The sequence below is a fragment of the Mauremys reevesii genome, linkage group 11, assembly GCF_016161935.1.
Source record: "Mauremys reevesii isolate NIE-2019 linkage group 11, ASM1616193v1, whole genome shotgun sequence".
Taxonomy (NCBI): Eukaryota; Metazoa; Chordata; order Testudines; family Geoemydidae; genus Mauremys; species Mauremys reevesii.
The window spans coordinates 64,116,210-64,136,532 of NC_052633.1; the positions used below are offsets into that span (position 1 = coordinate 64,116,210).

Below are 20,323 nucleotides of genomic sequence, written 5' to 3' on the forward strand. Positions count from 1 at the left end.
AACTTTCAGGATACCTTGTAAGGTGAGACGCACACAATTGCAATGCTACAACATTCAAGCTTTCAATTTTTATAATAGAAACATTTCTCCCTCCCCGCCATCCTCCTTCCCCTAGATAAATACATTGCACAGAATTTTGTTTGGTTCACTCTTCAGATTTCATCAGGATTTAAATTGGCTGTTCTTTTTCCTTGTGGGTGTATAAATCCAAAACATATTATTTATCTAAAGCCTGTAGTATCTTGTGAATTTGCCGAAGGGACTTACTCCTCTGTGTGTGTGTGTGTGGCATACTTGAAAACCATTCTGTGTAAGGCAACCATGATTTAAAAATCAAGACGTTGTAGTTTTACAGTGAACAGTATTAAAAATAGTTTATTTTCAGGTTATTCTCAACTTCCAAAATTGTTGTACTCCAAATTTAATTTTATTCTGGGTCTGATACTCTCAATGGTAACTGCCCAATAATTGACCTATCTCTGTCTTATGGGTCAGCCTCAAGACCACTGGGGTTATCTTTAAGGTTGATTTTTGCCCTTGTATTCGGCATCTCTGGCCCAGCCTGCTGTGATGACATGAAAGATGCGACATGAGCCAAGAGAAGTGAAATAGTGTATTAGGCTGTGATTGTGACTTCAGTGGGACAAGGGCCGGCTTTAGGAAGTACGGGGCCCAATTAGAACAGTTTCGGCAGGGCCCTGTCAGGGATGACTTAAAAAACACGTGGGGCTTGTACTCACCGAGCGGTGCTCCGAGTCTTCGGCGGCAGGCCCTTCACTCGCTCCAGGTCTTTGGCGGCACTGAAGGACCTGCTGCTGAAGACCTGGAGTAAGCAAAGGACCCGCTGCCGAAGTGCCACTGAAGACCCGGAGCTCCCCCAGGTGAGTAAAAATTAAAAAGGCGCCTCTAGCCAGGGAAGGGATTCTCACTGAGCGTGGGGCCGACTTAGGTGCGGGGCCCGATTCGGGGGAATTGGTGGAATAGGTCTAAAGCCGGCCCCATCGGCACAGGAGTGTGTTCTCATGTCTTCTGGTGCAGGATCAGATTCTGAGTAGTGGTTGTGAGAGAGCACCCTGCCATTTCTTTACTCCCTTGGACCCCCAGAACCCTCATAATGCTCATCCAGTTCTGCAATATCATATTAGGGTTGATATGCTCATTTCCCTTGTATTCTTTACAGCTCCATTTTGTTCGAGTGTGGGTATTGCAAACACTGGACTAATGTGAAAACTTTCTCTCAGTTATGTAGGGGACTGCGAGATTCACATGGAAGTATCAAAGTTTAAAGGAGGAGTGAAAGGAATACAGGTGGGTATAATACAAATGTTCACATGATGCTGTATTTTATATTGAGGCAGCGTGGCCCTGTGGGTGGGGCAAGAGACTGGAGGTCAGGAGACCTGGGTTTTATTTCTGTTGCTGCTGCTGGGTGATCTTGGACAAGTTGCTTCACTGCCTTGTGGCTCCGTTTTCCCCGTGTGTAAAATGCCTCCTTTGGAAAGCACTTTGAGATTTGCAGACAAAAAACGCCATCAAATAGCGAGATGATATTAAACTTCTTGGAACTTCACAGTGACTGTGGTGAGAGAAGATTGAACCTCCCAGCCCATAAGCGTAGACCCTGTGCTATGAGAGTTACACCGAGGCTGGGCTTTTCAAAGGAGCGTAGCAACTCCCTTCGATCTGCTTTTGCCATTAGCAGTGTGTGATCTCAGACACACAGGGGAGAAGTGCTGATTCTGTCCAGTAGAGGGCAGTGGTGCCCACATACAGTTAATCCCAGTATTACTGGGGTAGATTTAAATCCATTTAGGCTCCAAATTTCAACTGTGTGGAAACAAGATTCTATAAAAATTTAAGGGGTAAAATTCTCAAAAGCACCGAAGCCCCATTTTCAGAAGTGACTTAAACACTTGGGAGCCTGAGTTTCAATCACTTCTGAAAATGGGACTTGGGGTCCGAAGTCCCTTGGGTACATTTTTCAAAAGCACCTAAGAGTTAGAAATGTTTTGATGTTGTTGTTTGTTGGTTTGGTTTTTTGGTGGTTGTTTTTTTTTTTTAAATGCCAGTGAAAAGCGTTTTCACTCTGGATTGCCTCTTAACGTAACTCGTTACAAACGAGGTAGATGTTGTTCCAGCCCAAGCTTACCATGGATGTTAGAGAAGAGAAATGCTCTCTGAATTCATTGCTTGGATGAGCGGGTGGGAGGACCCTGGCGATAGAGAATGTTAGGGCCAGAACTCTGGAGTTCTAGGTCCCATTTTTGTGCTTTGACCTTGCATCTCTGTAAATGAGGCAGTAGTTCAGGTTCATTCTGGCCGTTACCTTCAAATGGAAGTTTCCCTCCTCTGTTCTCTTCACAGTTACATGGAACGTTACGGGTGATACTGGAACCTCTTATCACAGATGTGCCTTTCTTTGGAGCCATGACAATGTTTTTTATTCAAAAACCGGTAAGTCTCTAGTGAATTCCATTCTGCAGCCTGATTGACCCTTGATCTTTGCTCGCATGACAGTGAGGGCCAATCTGCCTTTTAAATATCCATCTGTAATAGCTTGGTTACTTCCCTGCCTACTATGTAATACACCGCTACCCCGCTATAACGCGACCCGCTATAACACTGGTTCGCATATAGCGGGGCTCCGGCTGCTGTGGGGAGCCCAGGGCCCTTTAAATCACTGCCGGAGCCCTGCTGCTACTACCCCGGGGCTGCGGCAATGGGGCTAGGCTGGCGATTTAAAGGGCCTAGGCTCCCCACAGCGGCCAAGCCCAGAGCTCTTTAAATCACCTCCAGAGTCCTGCCGCTGCTACCCCGGGGCTGCGGCAGCGGGGCTCGGCCGGTGATTTAAAGGGCCCAGGGCTGCTGCGGGGAGCCCAAGGCCCTTTAAATCACCGCTGCAGCCCTGCCACCGCTACCCCGATATAACGGGATTTTTGGCTCCCCACGACTGCGTTATATCGGGGTAGCTGTGTACTTAAAATAGAATTTTGAACAATAATGTGCTTAAAATAGGAACGTTACTCTTTTTAGAGCTCTAGATAATGAAGGATGTTCTTGTGCATTTTGTTCTCCTACAGTGTTGCATGCCAAGTTAGTCTTTGGCTTCTATGAATGCACAGACTCCCTAGTGACTGTGGTAGATGGTCTTCCAATAAAAGTCATATGGACGGACTACTGACAGATTATTAATACAGTTAATAAATGCAGCCATCTTAGGTGCCAGTTTGTTAGCCTTGCATTGAAGGCCTAATTGTGTAACCTTGTGAATGCCACCTGCTGTGAATTAAATCCCATCTTTCTCTTCCTAGTGACAGCTTATAGCATGATGTGCTTTTTTTAATGCATTTCTGGATTTTATTTTTTTTATTTTTTGCTTGAGTGTAAAGGTAGTTAGAGACCAAACACACACAATATGTGGGTCAGACTTATAAATCCTTCCATGAAGCATTGCCCTTTGGTTGGCATTAGCTATAATGAAGATACTTCAAGTTCCCAGTGACAGTAGCACAGTATAAGACTAGACAAAATTCTCCTGCTACCCCCACACAACACCACTGAATTCAGTGTGCTGAATGGTTGCAACAGCGGAATTTTGATCATTATGTATTTTTGGATTATAAGGATTCATGGTGCATACCATGGGATTATCCAGTGGTCTCCGGTACAGGCTAAGAAGAACATATCTGTGGGGAAGTGGCTAGATGTGGAGCTGATTATTGGCATCTGGGGAGTGGATTTGAAGAAATTTTTGCTGCTGTGTGCCTCTGGTGTAGTCACAAACTAAAGCGGATACTATGCTAAATCCATAAGTGACTGTATAGGTTGGCCATGTTGCCGGAGAGGCTATACCAAGACACCAGTATATTTTACCAACATTAAAATATTTCAGGCAATACAACTAATATGGTACATAACTAAGAAATGACTAGCCCCAGCAATCTACTACTTGCATGAGATGGCAGCTGGTCCTGGGCTCTGAGTAACTTTGGCCACGGTTCAGTAAGACAAAAATGGTGCTGGATGTATTACCAATGGCAAGACTGAAAGCAAAACATAAAATCCAATGAGAGGCATAAGTGGTGCATAGGCAGGAGGGAAATCTCATTGAGCAGTCTTCTGCTGAAAAGCCCTGTATTACTAAAGATCCTTGCATTAATCAACTGGATTAGTGCATAGATGAGGTCATTGCCTCAAAGAACTTGGTTTTCAGGGCAAGATCCTCAGCTGGTGTAAACTGAAGTTAGTGGAGCTACACAGTTTACATGAGCTGGGGATCAATCTTACCCTTGGAGTAGAGGCTTAATAGAGGAAACCTCCACAGACTAGTAAAATGCAAACTTAAAAGTTAGAAATGGAGTGTTCTGGCTCTGGAGGTTTTGTTTCAAACAAAGGAAAGGTGCAAAGGAAGGTGGTAGAGGAGGGGTGTGTGAGAACAAGGCAGTGGAAGGTAAGTTGGACTGCATAACATGTAGGCAGGGCTAGACTTTAACATTTTAAATAGATTCCAAACTGTATCAGAAAAGTTAGCTGTATCGGTAGCTGTACCGCAGAGGCATATGATAAATGTCACATTTATGATCCAAGAGGGGAGAAGGTAGCACCAGTTATTGAGGATGAACTGCAAACATTCAGTTCAAATACCTGTAAATCTTTTTTGCTGTATTCCATATAAGGGAGAAGAACTTAGTCACATCTCAAACAAAACCAGCTGCTCTGGTCTAGTCTGAGCTTGTATGAGGATCCATGGACTCACTGTAAAACCTGTTTTCTAAGGCCTTTCCAGAGAGGTGGTTCCAGAGAGTTATTGCACTGAGCAATCGGTCTTGCTTCTCTGGGTTGAGTGTTTTGGGTTCCTTTTAGCACTTCAGCTCATATGTGACATCGCTGGGTCACTCTAGCCACCCAGGAATGTGCTTTCTGAACACATCTCTTGTTCAAGCTGACTTAAATGGCATGGCGCAGTTGGAGAATGGCCTCAAACTGAGGTGTTCTAAGGTGTTCTCCAGGGTGTGTGTGGGTGGGGGGGGAAGACATTTGATTCCTTAGTAAGCATCTAGCAAAGGAAATGTGCAAAGTCCATGATAGCTCCCTTCAGAAGGATATGAGCAAAGACACAAGCCAGTTGAGGATGCCTGCCTGACGGTTGATGGCTGTGATGCCTAGTTAATCTGTGGGAATGGAATCCGTGATGATGATGGGGTGTAGTAGTGTGGCTTTATCAGGATGAGTTTCAGATGGTCACGTGACTCTCACTACGGCTTCACCACTTATAAGTAATCAGTGCTCATTTGGGATGACTCGCATAAAACATTAATACCACACTGCCCAATTGTGTGTTCTGTAGCTGCTGCATATATATTTAAGGCACTGCTAAAATAATTTCTGAGCATCTTTAAAAACATTGGGCCATATTTCCAGTGTCACTCACTTAGCTTGCCTGTTAGGGCCGTCCTCTTTAAATCCCTCTGCAAGTAAAGCCCATTGCCTTAGGTGGATCTGGTCCCACTAAAACAGCTCTTCCTAGCTATCCCAGTAGGAAAGGAATTCTACATTTCTGACTCAGCAGAGCCATGAATTAGTGGATTTTTAAAGCTGTGACTTTTTTATGTATAGAAAAACTGTTACTGTCGCAGGGCAGAATAACTTTGGGGCACAGAAAGAGGAAACAATACTCTGACATCTTGAGGGTGGTTTTTTTTTAATGATGGCTCTCTGAAGTTGCTGGGGTATTTGGATTGTTGGAACATGTCCTATGGGAAGTCAGCAGGTGATCAGAGCCATGTGATACATTAATTGTAGCAAACTCCTCCATGTGTGATTTAGACATGTAAACCCCACACATTTGGATGGACTATACATCCTTGTGCTTCAGTGCATGAGGCAATTAGGAAGGTATTTCCCGATGGGTGGATTACCCCACAGTTTTCCACTCCAGGATTGCTTGCATCTTTGTGTGAAGCATTTGGTAATGGTTGCTCTCAGATGGAACACTGAGTCTGCTGCTCCGATACAAGATGGCAATTCCTATGTTCCTAAGTCTTTGGAGGATAAGACCCAAAGAAACCCTGATGCCAGGTCTTGGCAGCTCAAATAAGGGAGGAAATGTCTCATTCTCAGCCATTGGTTTTAGGTGTAAACATAGTCCAGTTTGTTTTCTTTAGCTGGATATATCTTGTGTTTTTTAGGCTCATTAATCATTTGTTGCAAATTCATTCATACGGTTTAGTTTGGGTTTTTTCTTTTCCTGCTTACTGTAGCTCTTGGAAGTCAACTGGGCAGGCCTGACCAACCTCCTAGATGCCCCAGGAATTAGGTGAGTGTTCAGTTCAGTTCTCTTCTTTTTTATTTTATTTTTTTGAAGAAAGAGGTGGGGTGGGAGGGGGAATCGTATAGAAATGAACCCCTTTCTTTAGAAACTGAGCCAAAGATTTTCAAGAACTATGTATCTTAGGGCTTTATTCTGTTGTCCATAACAATAGTATCTAAACAACCTTGAAACTCTGAACTCAAAGCTCTATTGCAAGCATCAGAATTGCTTTTCTACCACTTCCTCACATTTGAGGCTCATGATGGAAGTATTACGGCTAGCCAAATCTCCTGTGAAAAGTCAGAAAAGACACTGAGGCCATAACAAGAGCTACAGTTACAAAGCTGGCCTTCCTTTCTACACCTGCAAGAATTATTTTGCATTGATAGTTTATAATGAGATCTCCAGAGTTAAGGGATTTGCATACTGTACTTATTTTGAGCTGCACAAATATAAGCCACCTAACCAGGACACTGTGTACTCTATTGTAGTTTTATTAATCATGGAATCTATTTTTAAATCAACAACAAAATCCAAAATGGCAGAAATTCCCCTGCTTTTCCCACAACGGGTTATAGACTCCTCAGATTCCCAAAAGAAACACAACAAAGTTGCCCCAGCCCTTCCCAAATGCGTATTGGGTTGATTGTTTATATTTAAGTTTCACAGTGAATGTGCATCTCTCTGTATTTGGCTCCACTACTCTGGATTTTTCAAGCTGTTCATCAGGAACAAAGATGAATTTCCTGCTTCTGAGTTTTTTTCAGCTTAAGCAGAAAACTGTTCAAGTCACATGGAAAGGAAAAGTAACTTACCAATTTGGTTACTTGCAAGTCATTATTTTTAAACTAAAAATGATTTTTAGGGGCTGCTTTTCAATCTCCTGCTGCTGCTGAAAAAGGCTTAGGCCCAGATGCAGACACTCTTGTGCATGTTGAATAGCTGCTTACTCCACTGAATCAAATGGGACTGTGCTGCTACTCAACATGAGCAAAGGTATCCAAGCCTTTCGATGTACGGTGGCAGAGAGCTCCCTTTGAGGCCAGAGCAGCTGTATGCCCTGGGAGGAGATGTCCTTTTTAACTTGGGAACTAATCTTTTCCCTTTCCGATGCAAATTCTCTTAACCCTTGCAGGAAAGGGCTGTACACACTGCACACTTACAAGCAACAGTTCATTTGGCTCACTGCAAAATGCTGGAGCCTGATTGCTTCATTCCTTCCTACTTCCCTTATAGTGGCTTAAATATAGAAAAAACTCTGATCATGAAAGCCTTATGAACAAACATGCCTGGATGTGAAACACGCTGAAAGACTGGTTGAACCAGAATTCTTCCTTTAAATGACTCTGATTTATGGGGAAGAGTAAAGAAATATGAAATCCTACCTAGTCATTTATTTGTTAAAAGCTACACTTAGTTGGATTCAGGTCCATGCCAAAATTCACATGATTTCATAACCTTTCTGTTGATGGGGGTTTGGGCAGGAAATCACTGTCCTGTCATCAGACCGTCTGTGAGCTCTGCATTTGTACTGGGCAGGGCATGGGATTTCAGCCTTCTGTTCTGGTCAAACTGTGCACTGTGACCCAGATCATGGAACAGCTTTATCCAGCATATTCCTGTTCTTGCTAGCACTTTACTTAGCAATGAGATGAGGTGGGGAGGGAGTGACGCTATATGTGTGTGTTTTAGTCTTTTCCCCCTTAATGGTATCCTGCCCTGTAGATACAGACTTGCTCATGCCAAATAGCTGTTCATTGAGAACACTTCATTCACCATTTGTAAGTGGAGAGCACTAAAATGTGTTTTTCCTACACACTTCTGGCTATGTGGAGGTAGGTCAAATGCCTGTTCTGCAAATACAGCAATAGAGGGCCAAGTATAAGGCTAGAACTGAAAGATCAAAAAAAAGCATTGATTTTACTGCATTTCATAAATTCCATAGGGTTTAAGGCCAGATCATTCCAGTCTAACCTGTATATCACAGGCTATTAAACTTCACCCAGGTACCCTTATACTGAACCCAATAACTGTGGCTAAAGCATATCTTCCAGAAAGGCATCCAGTCTTGATGTGAAGACCTCACAACATAGAGACTCCACCATTTCCCTTGATAGTTTTGTTCCAATGGGTTATCACCTTCACTGTTAAAAATGTGGGCCTTATTTCCCATTTGAATTTTTCTGGCTTCTGTTTCCAGACATTGGCTCTTAATATATTAAAGAAACCCAGCAAATTCAGCTCGGATGATTGATTAGGAATAAATAACTTTGCTGTAGAGATTTACACATGAAATGAACGATTGCTGCTCCTTGAGTCTGTGGCTCCTGTGACTTGATGGGATGCAAAGGATCTTTGTGCTCAGTAAAGATCACATGATCTCCCTGAAACCATTTATTTTAAAAGGTGACATAGAAGGGGGTGGGGGTTGTGCCTTTTTGTTTTAATATAATGTATAAAGACCAGAGTGCTTGGAGGGGACATTGTAGATTGGTCCATTGGTTAATCACCTCCTGGTTTTTTTTTTAACTTGTCTGGCTTCAGCTTCCTATTTACAACAGTGTTTACTTTTTTTTTAATTGCTCTTCAATACATCTGGCTTGAGGAAAGGGAAGTACTGGAGTCAAGACTCGAATAATTTGCCTGCATTACAAAAAGCAACCTCACAACTGGTTCCCTTTCTTGGCAGTCTTAGTAGAGAAGTTAAGGCGTGAATGGAAGCTGAATTGCCTAAAGGTGGCTATTCCAAGAGGGTATAGATTAAGGCAAGCTGGTGGGGAAAGGTGGGAGAAGCTCATATTATTACTGTACATGCAGTGCTTATTCTGGGAATACAAGGGGGGCTTCAGTCTCCAGGACTGTCAATCCAACCACTTTCAACATAAGGATAAGATGGGATCAAATTATATACACAGAGGCTCTAACTAAAAAGCACAGGAGTACTCGTGGCACCTTAGAGACTAACAAATTCATTTCAGCATAAGCTTTTGTGGGCTACAGCTCATTTCTTCAGATGCATACTCTAACTAAAGTCACCCATGGCCTCATGTATGGATTCAAGGTCAGAAATTGTCATTTTATGCTGATGTGAAGTTGTCACCCCTTTTTTAGTTCTCCAAACTCCAAAGTTGTGGAAACACTATGAACGTGTGTATTCCTGAGGTAGTGCAAAAGAGACCCCAGATTTGAACCCTCTTGTTCCCCCGTCCATCTCATCCTGCCTCATCTTTTGTATCCTTGTATCTTTAGTCTTCTAAGGTCAAATTTCCAGCCAGCTTTTGTAACTGAAAGATTTGGATGCGCCGCACTGCAGTTGTACATGCAAATAGCCACTTGTATGCACAGTTCTGGATTTGCACATCCAACTCAGTTATGCATGTGCAAACATAAATTTTGTGCCCTTGCATGTGCACAGATGGATGAGCAAGATCAGATTAGGACTGAAATCTTGGTTCTTTCCTCCTTTTGAGAGTTGAAGGCATTCTCTTTCAAGGCATGGAGAAGGCAGAATGATAACATTTGCAATGTCTTTTGTTGTAACTGAAATCATGACTTATTTGTGTGTATTGTTTTTAAATTTTCCCTTCAGTTTAATGTCAGACACGATAATCCAAGACCTGATTGCTGCCCGGCTGGTGTTACCAAACAGAATCACAATTCCACTGAAAAAGAACATGAAAATTTCCCACCTGCGATTCCCTATCCCATATGTGAGTGTTTTCTGAGCTGGATGATGTAATATATTGACACACAATCAGCTGAATACGCTGTACGCTAAGACGTGGTGGGAGGTGGGGAAATGCATTAACCTGCTGTGCACACAACTCATCAACCTCTAAACTGTGGGAACTAGGATTGTTGAAGTTGATATTGTCCACCTATCAAAACTGGTTGAAGCACGATAGTGGGTATCTGTTCAGATTGAAAATACAAGTTACTGCAATACTGAACTGTGGTGCAGTGCCCCAACTTTAGGGGAAAGCCTGCTCATACCATGTATAATACCAACCAATATCTCTCTCCCAGTCATGTCTATTAAAACTGAATTAAGTCAACTCAAATGTGTGTAGGAGAAATCTGAGCAAATGATGCTAAAGCTTCTGGATACTGAATGCCGTGACAGTAGTAGTTGATAGAGGTATTTGCCTATCTTGAGTATTTCTAGTGCACCCATCACAATGGTGTCTAGGTACTCTTAATCTCTGACCCCACACTGAGTTTATATTGCAGCAATATCGTCTACATTGGGGGTAGTCAATAGGTGGACTGTGGGCCAAATCTGGGCTGCCAGATGCTTTTGAACGGATCCTGAAATCTTTTTATTTACAGTACTTATCATTATTGTTGGGGTTCTTTTATTATTTTCTCTGGAGGATGGACCTTGACTATACCTTTTTTGACCAAGAAAATTTGGACCTTGACAAAAATAGCCTACCCATGTTCTACATACTTATTGAAGAGCAGAACAAGACTATTCCCCAATAGTTTTAACGTACAATAGCAGATATTGGCCAGAAGTTCCTCTTGGTCTTTGTATATCCTGGTATACAGTACATAAAGCTTGTTTAAGAGATTAATCGGTGATCTCTTTACCAAGTGAAAGCTTTGGGTTAATGAAGGAATATGATGAATCTTCAGTTTGTGCTTGATTTGTATGCTAACCCAGCAATTCCTTATTTAATAATGAAAGAGCTTAAACAACAGGTAGGAAGGCATAAAATCACAAATCTTTTTACTAAATAAAATATCTTGCAAAAATTCATCCAAAACATTGTCAAATGCAAATCTCTTAAAAATACTATAAATATTCTAGATATTGGGAAAGTGAGGGGAAAAATGGATAGGTGGCTGTTTTCCACCTACGTTTAATCACCAAATGGAAGTTGAATGGCCACCTCTGCAACAACTAATCAAAAATATCATACCATCATGCCTTCCCAGTGGATGCTATTTTTTGTCCTTTCAGGCTCTGGCCCTGTGGGAGAGGAGCCCTTCCTAAGAGGTCTGAGCATGCTCAGTTCCCTATGAAGCCAGTGGGAACTCAGGAGCTCAGCTCCTTGCAGGATCAGGTCCTTACTTACAATTGTGTAGTGTAGTGTCAACCGGAGACCTTTCCTGCCCAACTATAACCATATGAAGATAGCCTATGTTAGATTGTGCCTCAGTAGAAACTGCTCTCTTCTAAGTAAATGAAATTACATGTTAAAGATGTTTCCTGTTTTACATCTCAGTTATGTAGAATGTTCTGCATCAAAATACCATAGCAGCCTTGCTTCAATGATAATTGGAACTAACACTTGAAATAGCTATTTTAAGAGGCAATGTATTGAAATTATCAAGAGGCCTGTGTTTTCATGTTGATCTATGATGCCTTATTTTGTTCAGGGAGTAGTCAGAGTTCATCTGCTAGAAGCTGAAAACCTTGTCCAGAAAGACCACTTCCGGGGGAAGTCTGACCCTTATGCTATTCTTCGAGTTGGCTTGGTGCAGTTCCGAAGCAAGACCATTCAACGAAATCTTAATCCCATCTGGAATGAAACGTCTGAGGTATAGAATCTATTGATCTTTCTAACCATATGAAGTTGTAATGTTTGTCTATATATGTGGATTATACTTGGTTTGGGCACTCTTTCTTGTCCTTCAATAAGTGCTTGGAAGATATTGGGGGACACTTTTTTTTTTCTTTCAGAAGTAGAGGAAGTAAGCAAGGGGACAGCCATTTTAGCGAATCTAAAGATGGAAGGCAATTTTGGTGAGCGTAATCATGAAGTGATAGTTTTCATAATCCTGAGGCAAGGAAGGAGTGAGGGGAGCAAAATAAGGACACTGGACTTCATAAAAATCGGACTTTAACAGACTCAGACTCAGAAAATGGGTAGGTAAGGTCCTCTGGCAAGAAAATCTAAGGGGAAAAGATGTTCAGAAGAGCTGGCAGTTTCTCAAGGAACAGAATTAAAGGCACAACTGCAGACTGTCCTGATGTGAAGAAAAGACCGCAAGAATAGTAAGACGCCAATATACGGTTCCATCAGGAGCTCTTTAATGACATGAAAATTGAAAAGGAATCCTACAAAAAATTAGAAACATGGACAAATTGCTAAGTCTGAGTACAAAGAGTAGCACAAGTAGGCAGGGACAAAATGAGAGAGGCAAAGGCACAAAATGGGTTACAGCTAGCCAGGGCCATAGAAGGCAGTAAGAGGTTTTATTAATATGTTAGGAGCAAGAGAGACAACAGGAAGTGTAGGTCCTCTATTGAGCGGGGAAGGATTGCTAATAACAGGTGACCTCAAGAATGCTGAGGTGTTTAATGCCCATTTTGTTTCTCTTCACTAAAAAGGTTAGTGGTAACCACATACTCAGTACAATTAATAGTATCAATGAGAGAGGTGGAATGCAAGCCAAAATAGGGAAAGAACATGGTAGACTATCTTGAAAAAATAGATGTATTCAAGTGGGCCGGGCTTGATGACTTTCATCCTAGGGTACTTAATGAACTAGCTGAAGCAATCTGGGAACCAGTCTCAATTATCTTTGCGAATTCATGGAGGACTGGAGAAGGGCAAACATGACAGGTACTAAAGAGGATACAGGGTATTTTATAGACCAGTCAGCCTAACTTTGATACCTGGAAAGATACTGGAACAAATTATTAGACAATCAGTTTCTAAGAACCTAGATGATGATAGCGTTGTAAGGAATAGCCAGTATGGATTTGTCAAGAACAAACCATGCCAAACCAAGTTTTCTTCTTTGACCTTTTGGCCTATTGGATAAGGGGAAGCAGTAAATGTGATATATCTTGATTTTTAGAAAGGCTTTTGACAGTCCCATATGACATTTTTCTAAGCAAACTAGGGAAATGTGGTCTAGATTAAATTACTACGAAGTGGGTGCACAACTGGTTGAAAAATGGTACTCAGAGTAGTTATCAATGGCTTGCTCTCATACTGGGAGGGCATATCTAGTGGGGTCCTGCAGGGGTCAGTCATGGGTCTGGTACTAAGCAATACTTTCATTAATCACTTGGACAATGGAGTGGAGAGTGTTTTTTATAAAATCCCCAGATGACACCAAGCTGGGAAGGGTTGTGAGCACTTTAGAGGACAGGATCAGAATACAAAATAAACTTGACAAATTGGAGAATTGGTCTATAATCAACAAGATGAAATTCAATAAACACAAGTGCAAATACTTCCCCCTGGAAAGGAAAAATCAAATGCACAACTACAAAATGGGGAATAACTGGTTTGACAACAGTCCTGTAGAAAAGGATCTAGGGATTATAGTAAATTTCAAATTGAATAAGTCCATGTGCTAGTTGTGAAACCTAATATTCTGGAATGTTTTAACAAGAGTGTTGTATCTAAGACATGGGAGGTAATTGTCCTGCTCTACTTAGCACTGGTGAGGCCTCAGCTGTAGTACTGTGTCCAAATCTGGGCACCACACTTTAAAAAAGATGTGGACAAATTGGAGAGAGTCATAGGAGAGCAATGAAAATAATAAAAGGTTTAGAAAACCTGACCTATGAGGAAAGGTTTTAAAAAAATAAAATAAAATAAAAAAAAATTGGGCATGTTACCTCTTCAGAAAAGATGACGAGGGGTGAAGGGAATCCTGATAATCATCTTCAGATATGTTAAGGTCTGTTACAAAGAGGATGAGGATCAGTTGTTCTTGGTGTTCACTGAAGGTAGGATAAGAAACAATGGGTTTAGTCTGCAGGGAGATTTTAGAAAGGGGAGAACTTTCTAACTATAGGGGTAGTTGAGCTCTGTAATAGGTTTCAAAGGGAGGTTGTGGAATCAAGTTGCTGGAGATTTTAAAGAATATATTAGGCGAACACCTGTCAAGGATGCTTTAGATTTACTTGGTCCTGCCTCAGTGCATGGGGTTGGTCTTGCTGATTTCTCAAGTTCCCTTCCAGCCCTACATTTCTATAATTCTGTGACTTCCCCCTTGCCTAATTGTATTGGAACTGATAGACTATTTTTATGTTACCAACTGAACTGACAAGTTAACTTGTACACCTCTACCTCAATATGACGCTGTCCTCGGGAGCCAAAAATTCGTACTGCGTTATAGGTGAACTTGCTTTGATCCACCGGAGTGCACAGCCCCGCCCCCCTGGAGCACTGCTTTACCACGTTGTATCCGAATTCCTGTTACCTCGGGTCGCGTTATACCGAGGTAGAGGTGTATCTTCAGAACCTGTTAATCAAATGAGCAGATGTTTGCCCTGCAAACTTGACCCTGGCACCTGAACTGACGTATCAGTTTTCAAGCTGATCTATGTATGAGGATTTTAGACAAGATGCAAACACATCATGCTTATGCTGACCCTGCATTAGCGTGTATGTGTATAATATATATATATATAATATCCTCAATATACCTTGGGAAGTACTGCATTCTTGTCACTAACCTGAGGCTTTTAATGTGGCCTGTGAATATTTGTCTGTCTATAAATCCTATGACGTTCTCTCTTCCTCTTCTCCTTTTCCCTAACCACTCTTCTCTTCTTCTCCCCATCCCCCCTCACAGTTTGTTGTTCATGAAGTGCCTGGTCAGGACTTAGAAGTGGACTTGTATGATGAAGATCCAGATAAAGATGACTTTCTGGGCAGGTGATGCACATAATTTCCTATTTTTTTTTATCTTTTCAATAGTATGTGTGGTGTGTTGTGGGGTTTTTTTTTGTTGTTGTTTTTTGTTTTTTTTAAAAAAGCAATCCCCTGTAATAATAAAGGCATAGATAGTTCAGTGGTGGTTGCCCAGTGAGATGTAAACCTTATGAGAAACATAGCTGCTGCTTGTAAAATAACTTTGGGGAGTGGAGCCTTCCTCCTCTAGGTTTCTAGCTCTAATCCATCCCAGACTAATCATGATGAAGTCTCTACATTTGGATGCTGTCTGATCATTGATGTATGTGAAACTAATGTGATGCTCTCAGTCAGGTTCCTAATAGAGAGGGGTCCTGGTCATAAAAACAACCACTGCAGTTGGCACTTGTTGTTTGCCTTCCTAGAAGAGACTAAGGGCTTGGCTACACTTGAGAGTTGCAGCTCTGGTGGAGGCTTTCCAGCGCTGCAACTTAGTAACCGTCCACACCTGCAAGACACATCCAGTGCTGCAACTCCCTGGCTGCAGTGCTGGCTGTACACCTGGTCTGCTTGGGGTATAACGAGTGCAGCGCTGGTGATGCAGCACTGCTCATCAGGTGTGGCCACACACCAGTGCTGTTATTGGCCTCCAGGGTATTAGGAGATATCCCAGAATGCTTTTAACTAAATTACTCTTTGTTTTGTTATGATGCCTCTTTGTTTTGTTGTTAACTCGGGGCTCTGGGAGCTGCTTATCTAAAAAGCAAACACAGCTCCTGATTGCTGTGATCAATCTGTAACTGACTGTGAACAATCAATTGAGATAACCCACTACCTTGCTGTGAATGAGGCAGGCAGGGGGATGAGTGTTTGCTTGAGGAGAGAAACAGCGGGGGCAGGGTGGAGAAAGGGAGTCTGTTGGAGCAGCCACTTATCTGGTCTGCAGGCTGTTTGCAGTTAAGAGTAAGGGGTCGGGGAAATTTTCAGATTTTGCAAGGCAGGGAGCTGATACAGTGTCGGCTCCAAAAATCCACACTCTCTCTCTTTCTCTCTCTCCTGCTCCCTGTCACACTCCACCCCACCCCCCTCTTTTGAAAAGCATGTTGCTGCCTCTCGAACGCTGGGATAGCTGCCCATAATGCATCACTCCCAACAGCGCTGTAAATGCTGCAAATGTGGCCACACTGCAGCACTGGTAGCTGTGAGTGTGGCCACACACCAGCGCTTTCCCTACACAGCTGTACGAAGACAGCTGTAACTCCCAGCGCTGCACACCTGCAAGTGTAGCCATACCCTAAGAATCTGAAATTACCTGAAACTTGAGCTCTGCAAGCCAGGACCGAAGGTCAAACTGGCATTGCTACTTTATGAGCTGTACCTGTCCTGTGGACGGACAGGATTGTCAACATGGCATTCTTAGATAGCAGCACATTAGGGGAAGCTTTGCAGAAGACAACTGAGAAGAACCAAATCCCACCTACATAAGTACAGTATATCAGAGCTGGCTTCTTAAGAAGAGGTGCTTTACATTTATGTACTTCAAAACATACTACATAATTTGCCACCACCCAAAAATGGGATGCGACCAAGACCCAAAATAAAGTGTTTGTATTAATTTTGATGGAATGAATGCGCCCAAAGAGTTAAAGATCTTAACATGAGCCTGTCCCTGTCCAACATGAAATAAGGTTTGGGGTTTGGTATACAGACTTTGGCCTGCTTACAACCATGGTGCAAACACCATTAAAAATCTTTTTAACCTTTTATTGAAGATACTGAGAAGGAAAAATCATTAAAGCACTTGGAATGGGAAGTATTTAACTAAGGGTTTTTTAAACATCCCGTGTGTGTGTGTGTGTGTGTTCGTTCTCTCTACAAACTATCGAGCGAGAAACACCCCCTCCCCCCCCCACACACACATTTGACAGTATTAAATATGTCTTTTTAGGAAAAAGAGCAAGTTAGTTGACATGGGCTGGATTCCATTTCCTAGACGGCAAAACAAAGGTCACGCATGCACACACATACAAGGTGGTGGGGGAATATAAAAAAGAAGATACCTCTTTGTATCTAGTGTTGACTTTCTCACTGCTGGAGAAATGCAGACAAGGCACCACAATCCTTTTATTAGCCACTCTGAGACCTTGCTCTCCGCCCTGCCTTTTCCCGCCCCGCCCCTTCCCTTGAGCACACCCCTTCCCTGTTCCTCCCCCTCCCTCCTGTAAAGTCCTAAGTGCTGCAAAACAGCTGTTAGGCAGGCAGGAAGCACTGGGAGGGAGGGAGAAGTAGTGGGGATGTGGTGCACTCGGGAGGGGGAGGGGGGCAGGAGGTAGGGCAGGGGGATCTTGCCTGCCTGTGGGTGCGGAGCACCTGTTAACTTTTTCCCCATGGGTCCTCCAGCCCCGCAGCACCCACGGGGTCAGCACCTATGGGGATGGAGGAGAAAGAAAAAGATGGTGGTGACTTCCAGTTTCACACTTTTCTTGTTTACCAGGCATGATCTTAAGAGTCCTTGAATTCTATAAATAGGCCTTTGTTTGTAATTCAGTCTCTCTCCCATTTTCCCATCAACATTTGTTCTAGTGTGACATTTTATCAACTTTCACTTACAGTTGAGCTCACAATTAGAGTATATTTGTAGGCCCAATTATTACTAATGAGGGATGCACAAATTTATTCATGCAGGAAACTTAACATTGAGGGATTAATTTCCTTCGTCCAAATAATTGTCTCTAAACCTTTTTTCTTTTTCTTTTTTTTTAAATGTGGTTGGTTGTTTGTTGTGATGCAAATAACTCTGAGCACTAAGTGATTCCTAAAATGAGGGACACTTGAGTGGTATGTTTCAAAGGTCCCTTCAGATGTGTGTTTATACGCATTTCCACAAGGAGAAGACTCATAAAAGCCAAACATGTTCAGTTACACATGCTGAGGGTAACGTGTAGCTTTTGTTCTATACATGGTATCCATTATAGATCTGTTTGGTGAAATATTCATCTCTAGTCCATTAATTATAATATGCTGTTCACCAAAACATGCAATGAATTTTGTGACATGTTCATTTTTTGTCTTGCAGCTTACTTATAAGCCTTGCTGATGTAATGAATGATGGAATTGTTGATGAGGTAAAAGTTTATGGTCTGTTTCCAAATGTTACAACATGGACCTTGCACATTCCCTGATGTTTCTGCACACTTGCTGCTTGTTAGTTATTGTAACAATTTTATTACAGGAAAGTGACAGCTGGTTACTGTTGATAAAACTTTAAATACCCAAAGGAATGGCTTTTCAGTTAAACTGGCAGCTTCTGCCAGCACAATACAAACTCAAGTGCTATTTTGCATTTGTGTTGCATATGCATAGTGTATCCTGAGTGTTTGTACAAGTCTCTAAATAAATCTTAGTTAAAAATTTCTTCCTGGGCAAAGAAACAATAAATTATACTATGACGCTTTTGTTCTGCAATCAAGCACAATGCAGAGATTGCTGCCCCCGTTTCCAGTACTTACTCTTACTAGTATTGTTAGTTCCATATGATTTAGTATCTTATTTAATATGTTAGTTTCAAGTCTTTGTTTCTAAATGTGCTTAATTAGGTCAGTTTATGCATAAAAAATTCAAGCTCAAAGTGCAATTTAAATTGTCTCTTGTACATAATTCACAGTATGATTGTGACACAATGTGTTTTTCTGCAAACAGTTCTCAAGTTGTTTTTTTTATTCTCTTCACTTAGTGGTTTCCCTTAAGTAAGACTGCAAGTGGACACTTGCATTTAAAGCTGGAGTGGCTTTCATTAGTAACTGACCAAGAAAAACTACATGAGGTGAGTTGTGGGTTTTTTTTAAATTTGTTTCAGGTATTCCAACATTATATATCAGTCTGATAGGCTCCTTTACAGAGTAATATGACCTAGCTATGAACCAGAAGTAATCTACCTGGCGCTTATATTTGTTTGACGGCGCTTAGATATGAACTTAGCCCAAGACTCAATTTGTTTGCATGAAGAGAGCTCATCTAATTCCTGATTAGCTGAAAATAAGGAAAATGATGCAACCCTTACTACTTTTAAAAGAGTAGTAGCATTTGACAGCAGTGGCCCAATAATCTCTCTCTCTCTTCTCCCCACTTCCTTCTATCACCCCCAAATCACCACCGTATCTGAGCCCCTGCACGTAGCATAAACCAGCTTCCAATAGTGAAACTAGTTCGGGGCTGTGGCTATAGAACACTGTAGTGGTACTCTTTCAGTGGGCTAGCTTGCGTCACTCTCACTTTTAAAAGTGTTCCCTCTTGCCACAATTCAACTAAAGCACTTAACCACATGCTTAAATTCCAGTGAAGTCAATGGGACTTTATAACGGGGCATGTCGATCTCTGTTTTTAAAAAAAAAAAAGTATAAAGTTAAGCACATGCTTATGTGCCCCCCTGAATGAGGGGCTCAGTTCTCCAGTAAAGGCATTGCGTAGCACTGAGGTCACGACGTTGAAGACTTAAACCCTAATCAGCCACACTTTCACTCTGTTTTTGAGAAGCTGAGTCACTTTGAACCTTTCAACTTCATTTTAAATTGTGTTACAATTGTAATTAGAGACATGCTACACATCTTAAAACTTCCACCACCACTGACTGGATTGACTAGATCATGTTATCTCACTAATGTGTATATTTTGTGCCTAACGTATTTAAATATGCACACATCAGATCTGACAAAGAAAGCCATCTAGATAATATGGACTGCAAATTGATAGGTGTGCAGACATGGAGAACAGAACCTCATGGGCCCTGGAACCATATAATGTCCTTACATTAATCTAAACCTTGATGGCATGGCAATGGAGGAGTGATACAAGTCACTCCTGTTGTATCTGACTGTTGGAAACATCCAGTTTCTCTCTAGTCACTTATTGCATCAGTCTATAGTCATCTGACCTGAACAGCACTTGTCTTGAAACAAACATGTTCTGGAACATAATTTGTGCACCCAGATTCATAATGCCTCTCCTCCAGCACCCCAAAAGCAGAGTGATCTGTGTGAAACCATCTTGCTCCTATTGACTTCAGTGACAAAACACACTGATTTGAATGGGAGCAGGACTGGCGTGTACAGTGCTGTGGTTTCCGCTCATGTGACCTCAATCATTTTTGAACAGTTAGATGTTGAGTTGCGTGCCCCTAAATGCCAGGTTTTAGGAGCAAGTTGAAAAGCTGTTGAAGACATGAGTTGCGAGACTGAAACGGGTACCCCATGCATTTGTGCTCTTGTGTGGTTTTGTCCCTGATGATGATTTCTGTTTTTGTTGCTTCACAGGATAAGAATGGTCTAGCCACAGCATTGTTAATAGTCTATTTGGATAGTGCTTGCAACCTTCCGGTAAGTACAGAAGTAACAAGCAGCCTATATGTCTA

General features: G+C 42.0%; 1 protein-coding gene across 1 annotated transcript in view; it reads left to right on the forward strand.

The window, feature by feature from the left end:
* ESYT3 (extended synaptotagmin 3) overlaps window positions 1–20,323 on the forward strand; it is a 57,480-nt gene that overhangs the window by 24,546 nt on the left and 12,611 nt on the right. Inside the window, exons 5-13 of the mRNA XM_039494487.1 lie at window positions 1,242–1,308; window positions 2,365–2,454; window positions 6,261–6,316; window positions 9,900–10,020; window positions 11,696–11,857; window positions 14,858–14,940; window positions 17,993–18,041; window positions 18,650–18,739; window positions 20,226–20,288. Coding sequence (XP_039350421.1) covers window positions 1,242–1,308; window positions 2,365–2,454; window positions 6,261–6,316; window positions 9,900–10,020; window positions 11,696–11,857; window positions 14,858–14,940; window positions 17,993–18,041; window positions 18,650–18,739; window positions 20,226–20,288 — 781 coding nt within the window. The remainder of the gene's footprint in view (window positions 1–1,241; window positions 1,309–2,364; window positions 2,455–6,260; window positions 6,317–9,899; window positions 10,021–11,695; window positions 11,858–14,857; window positions 14,941–17,992; window positions 18,042–18,649; window positions 18,740–20,225; window positions 20,289–20,323) is intronic.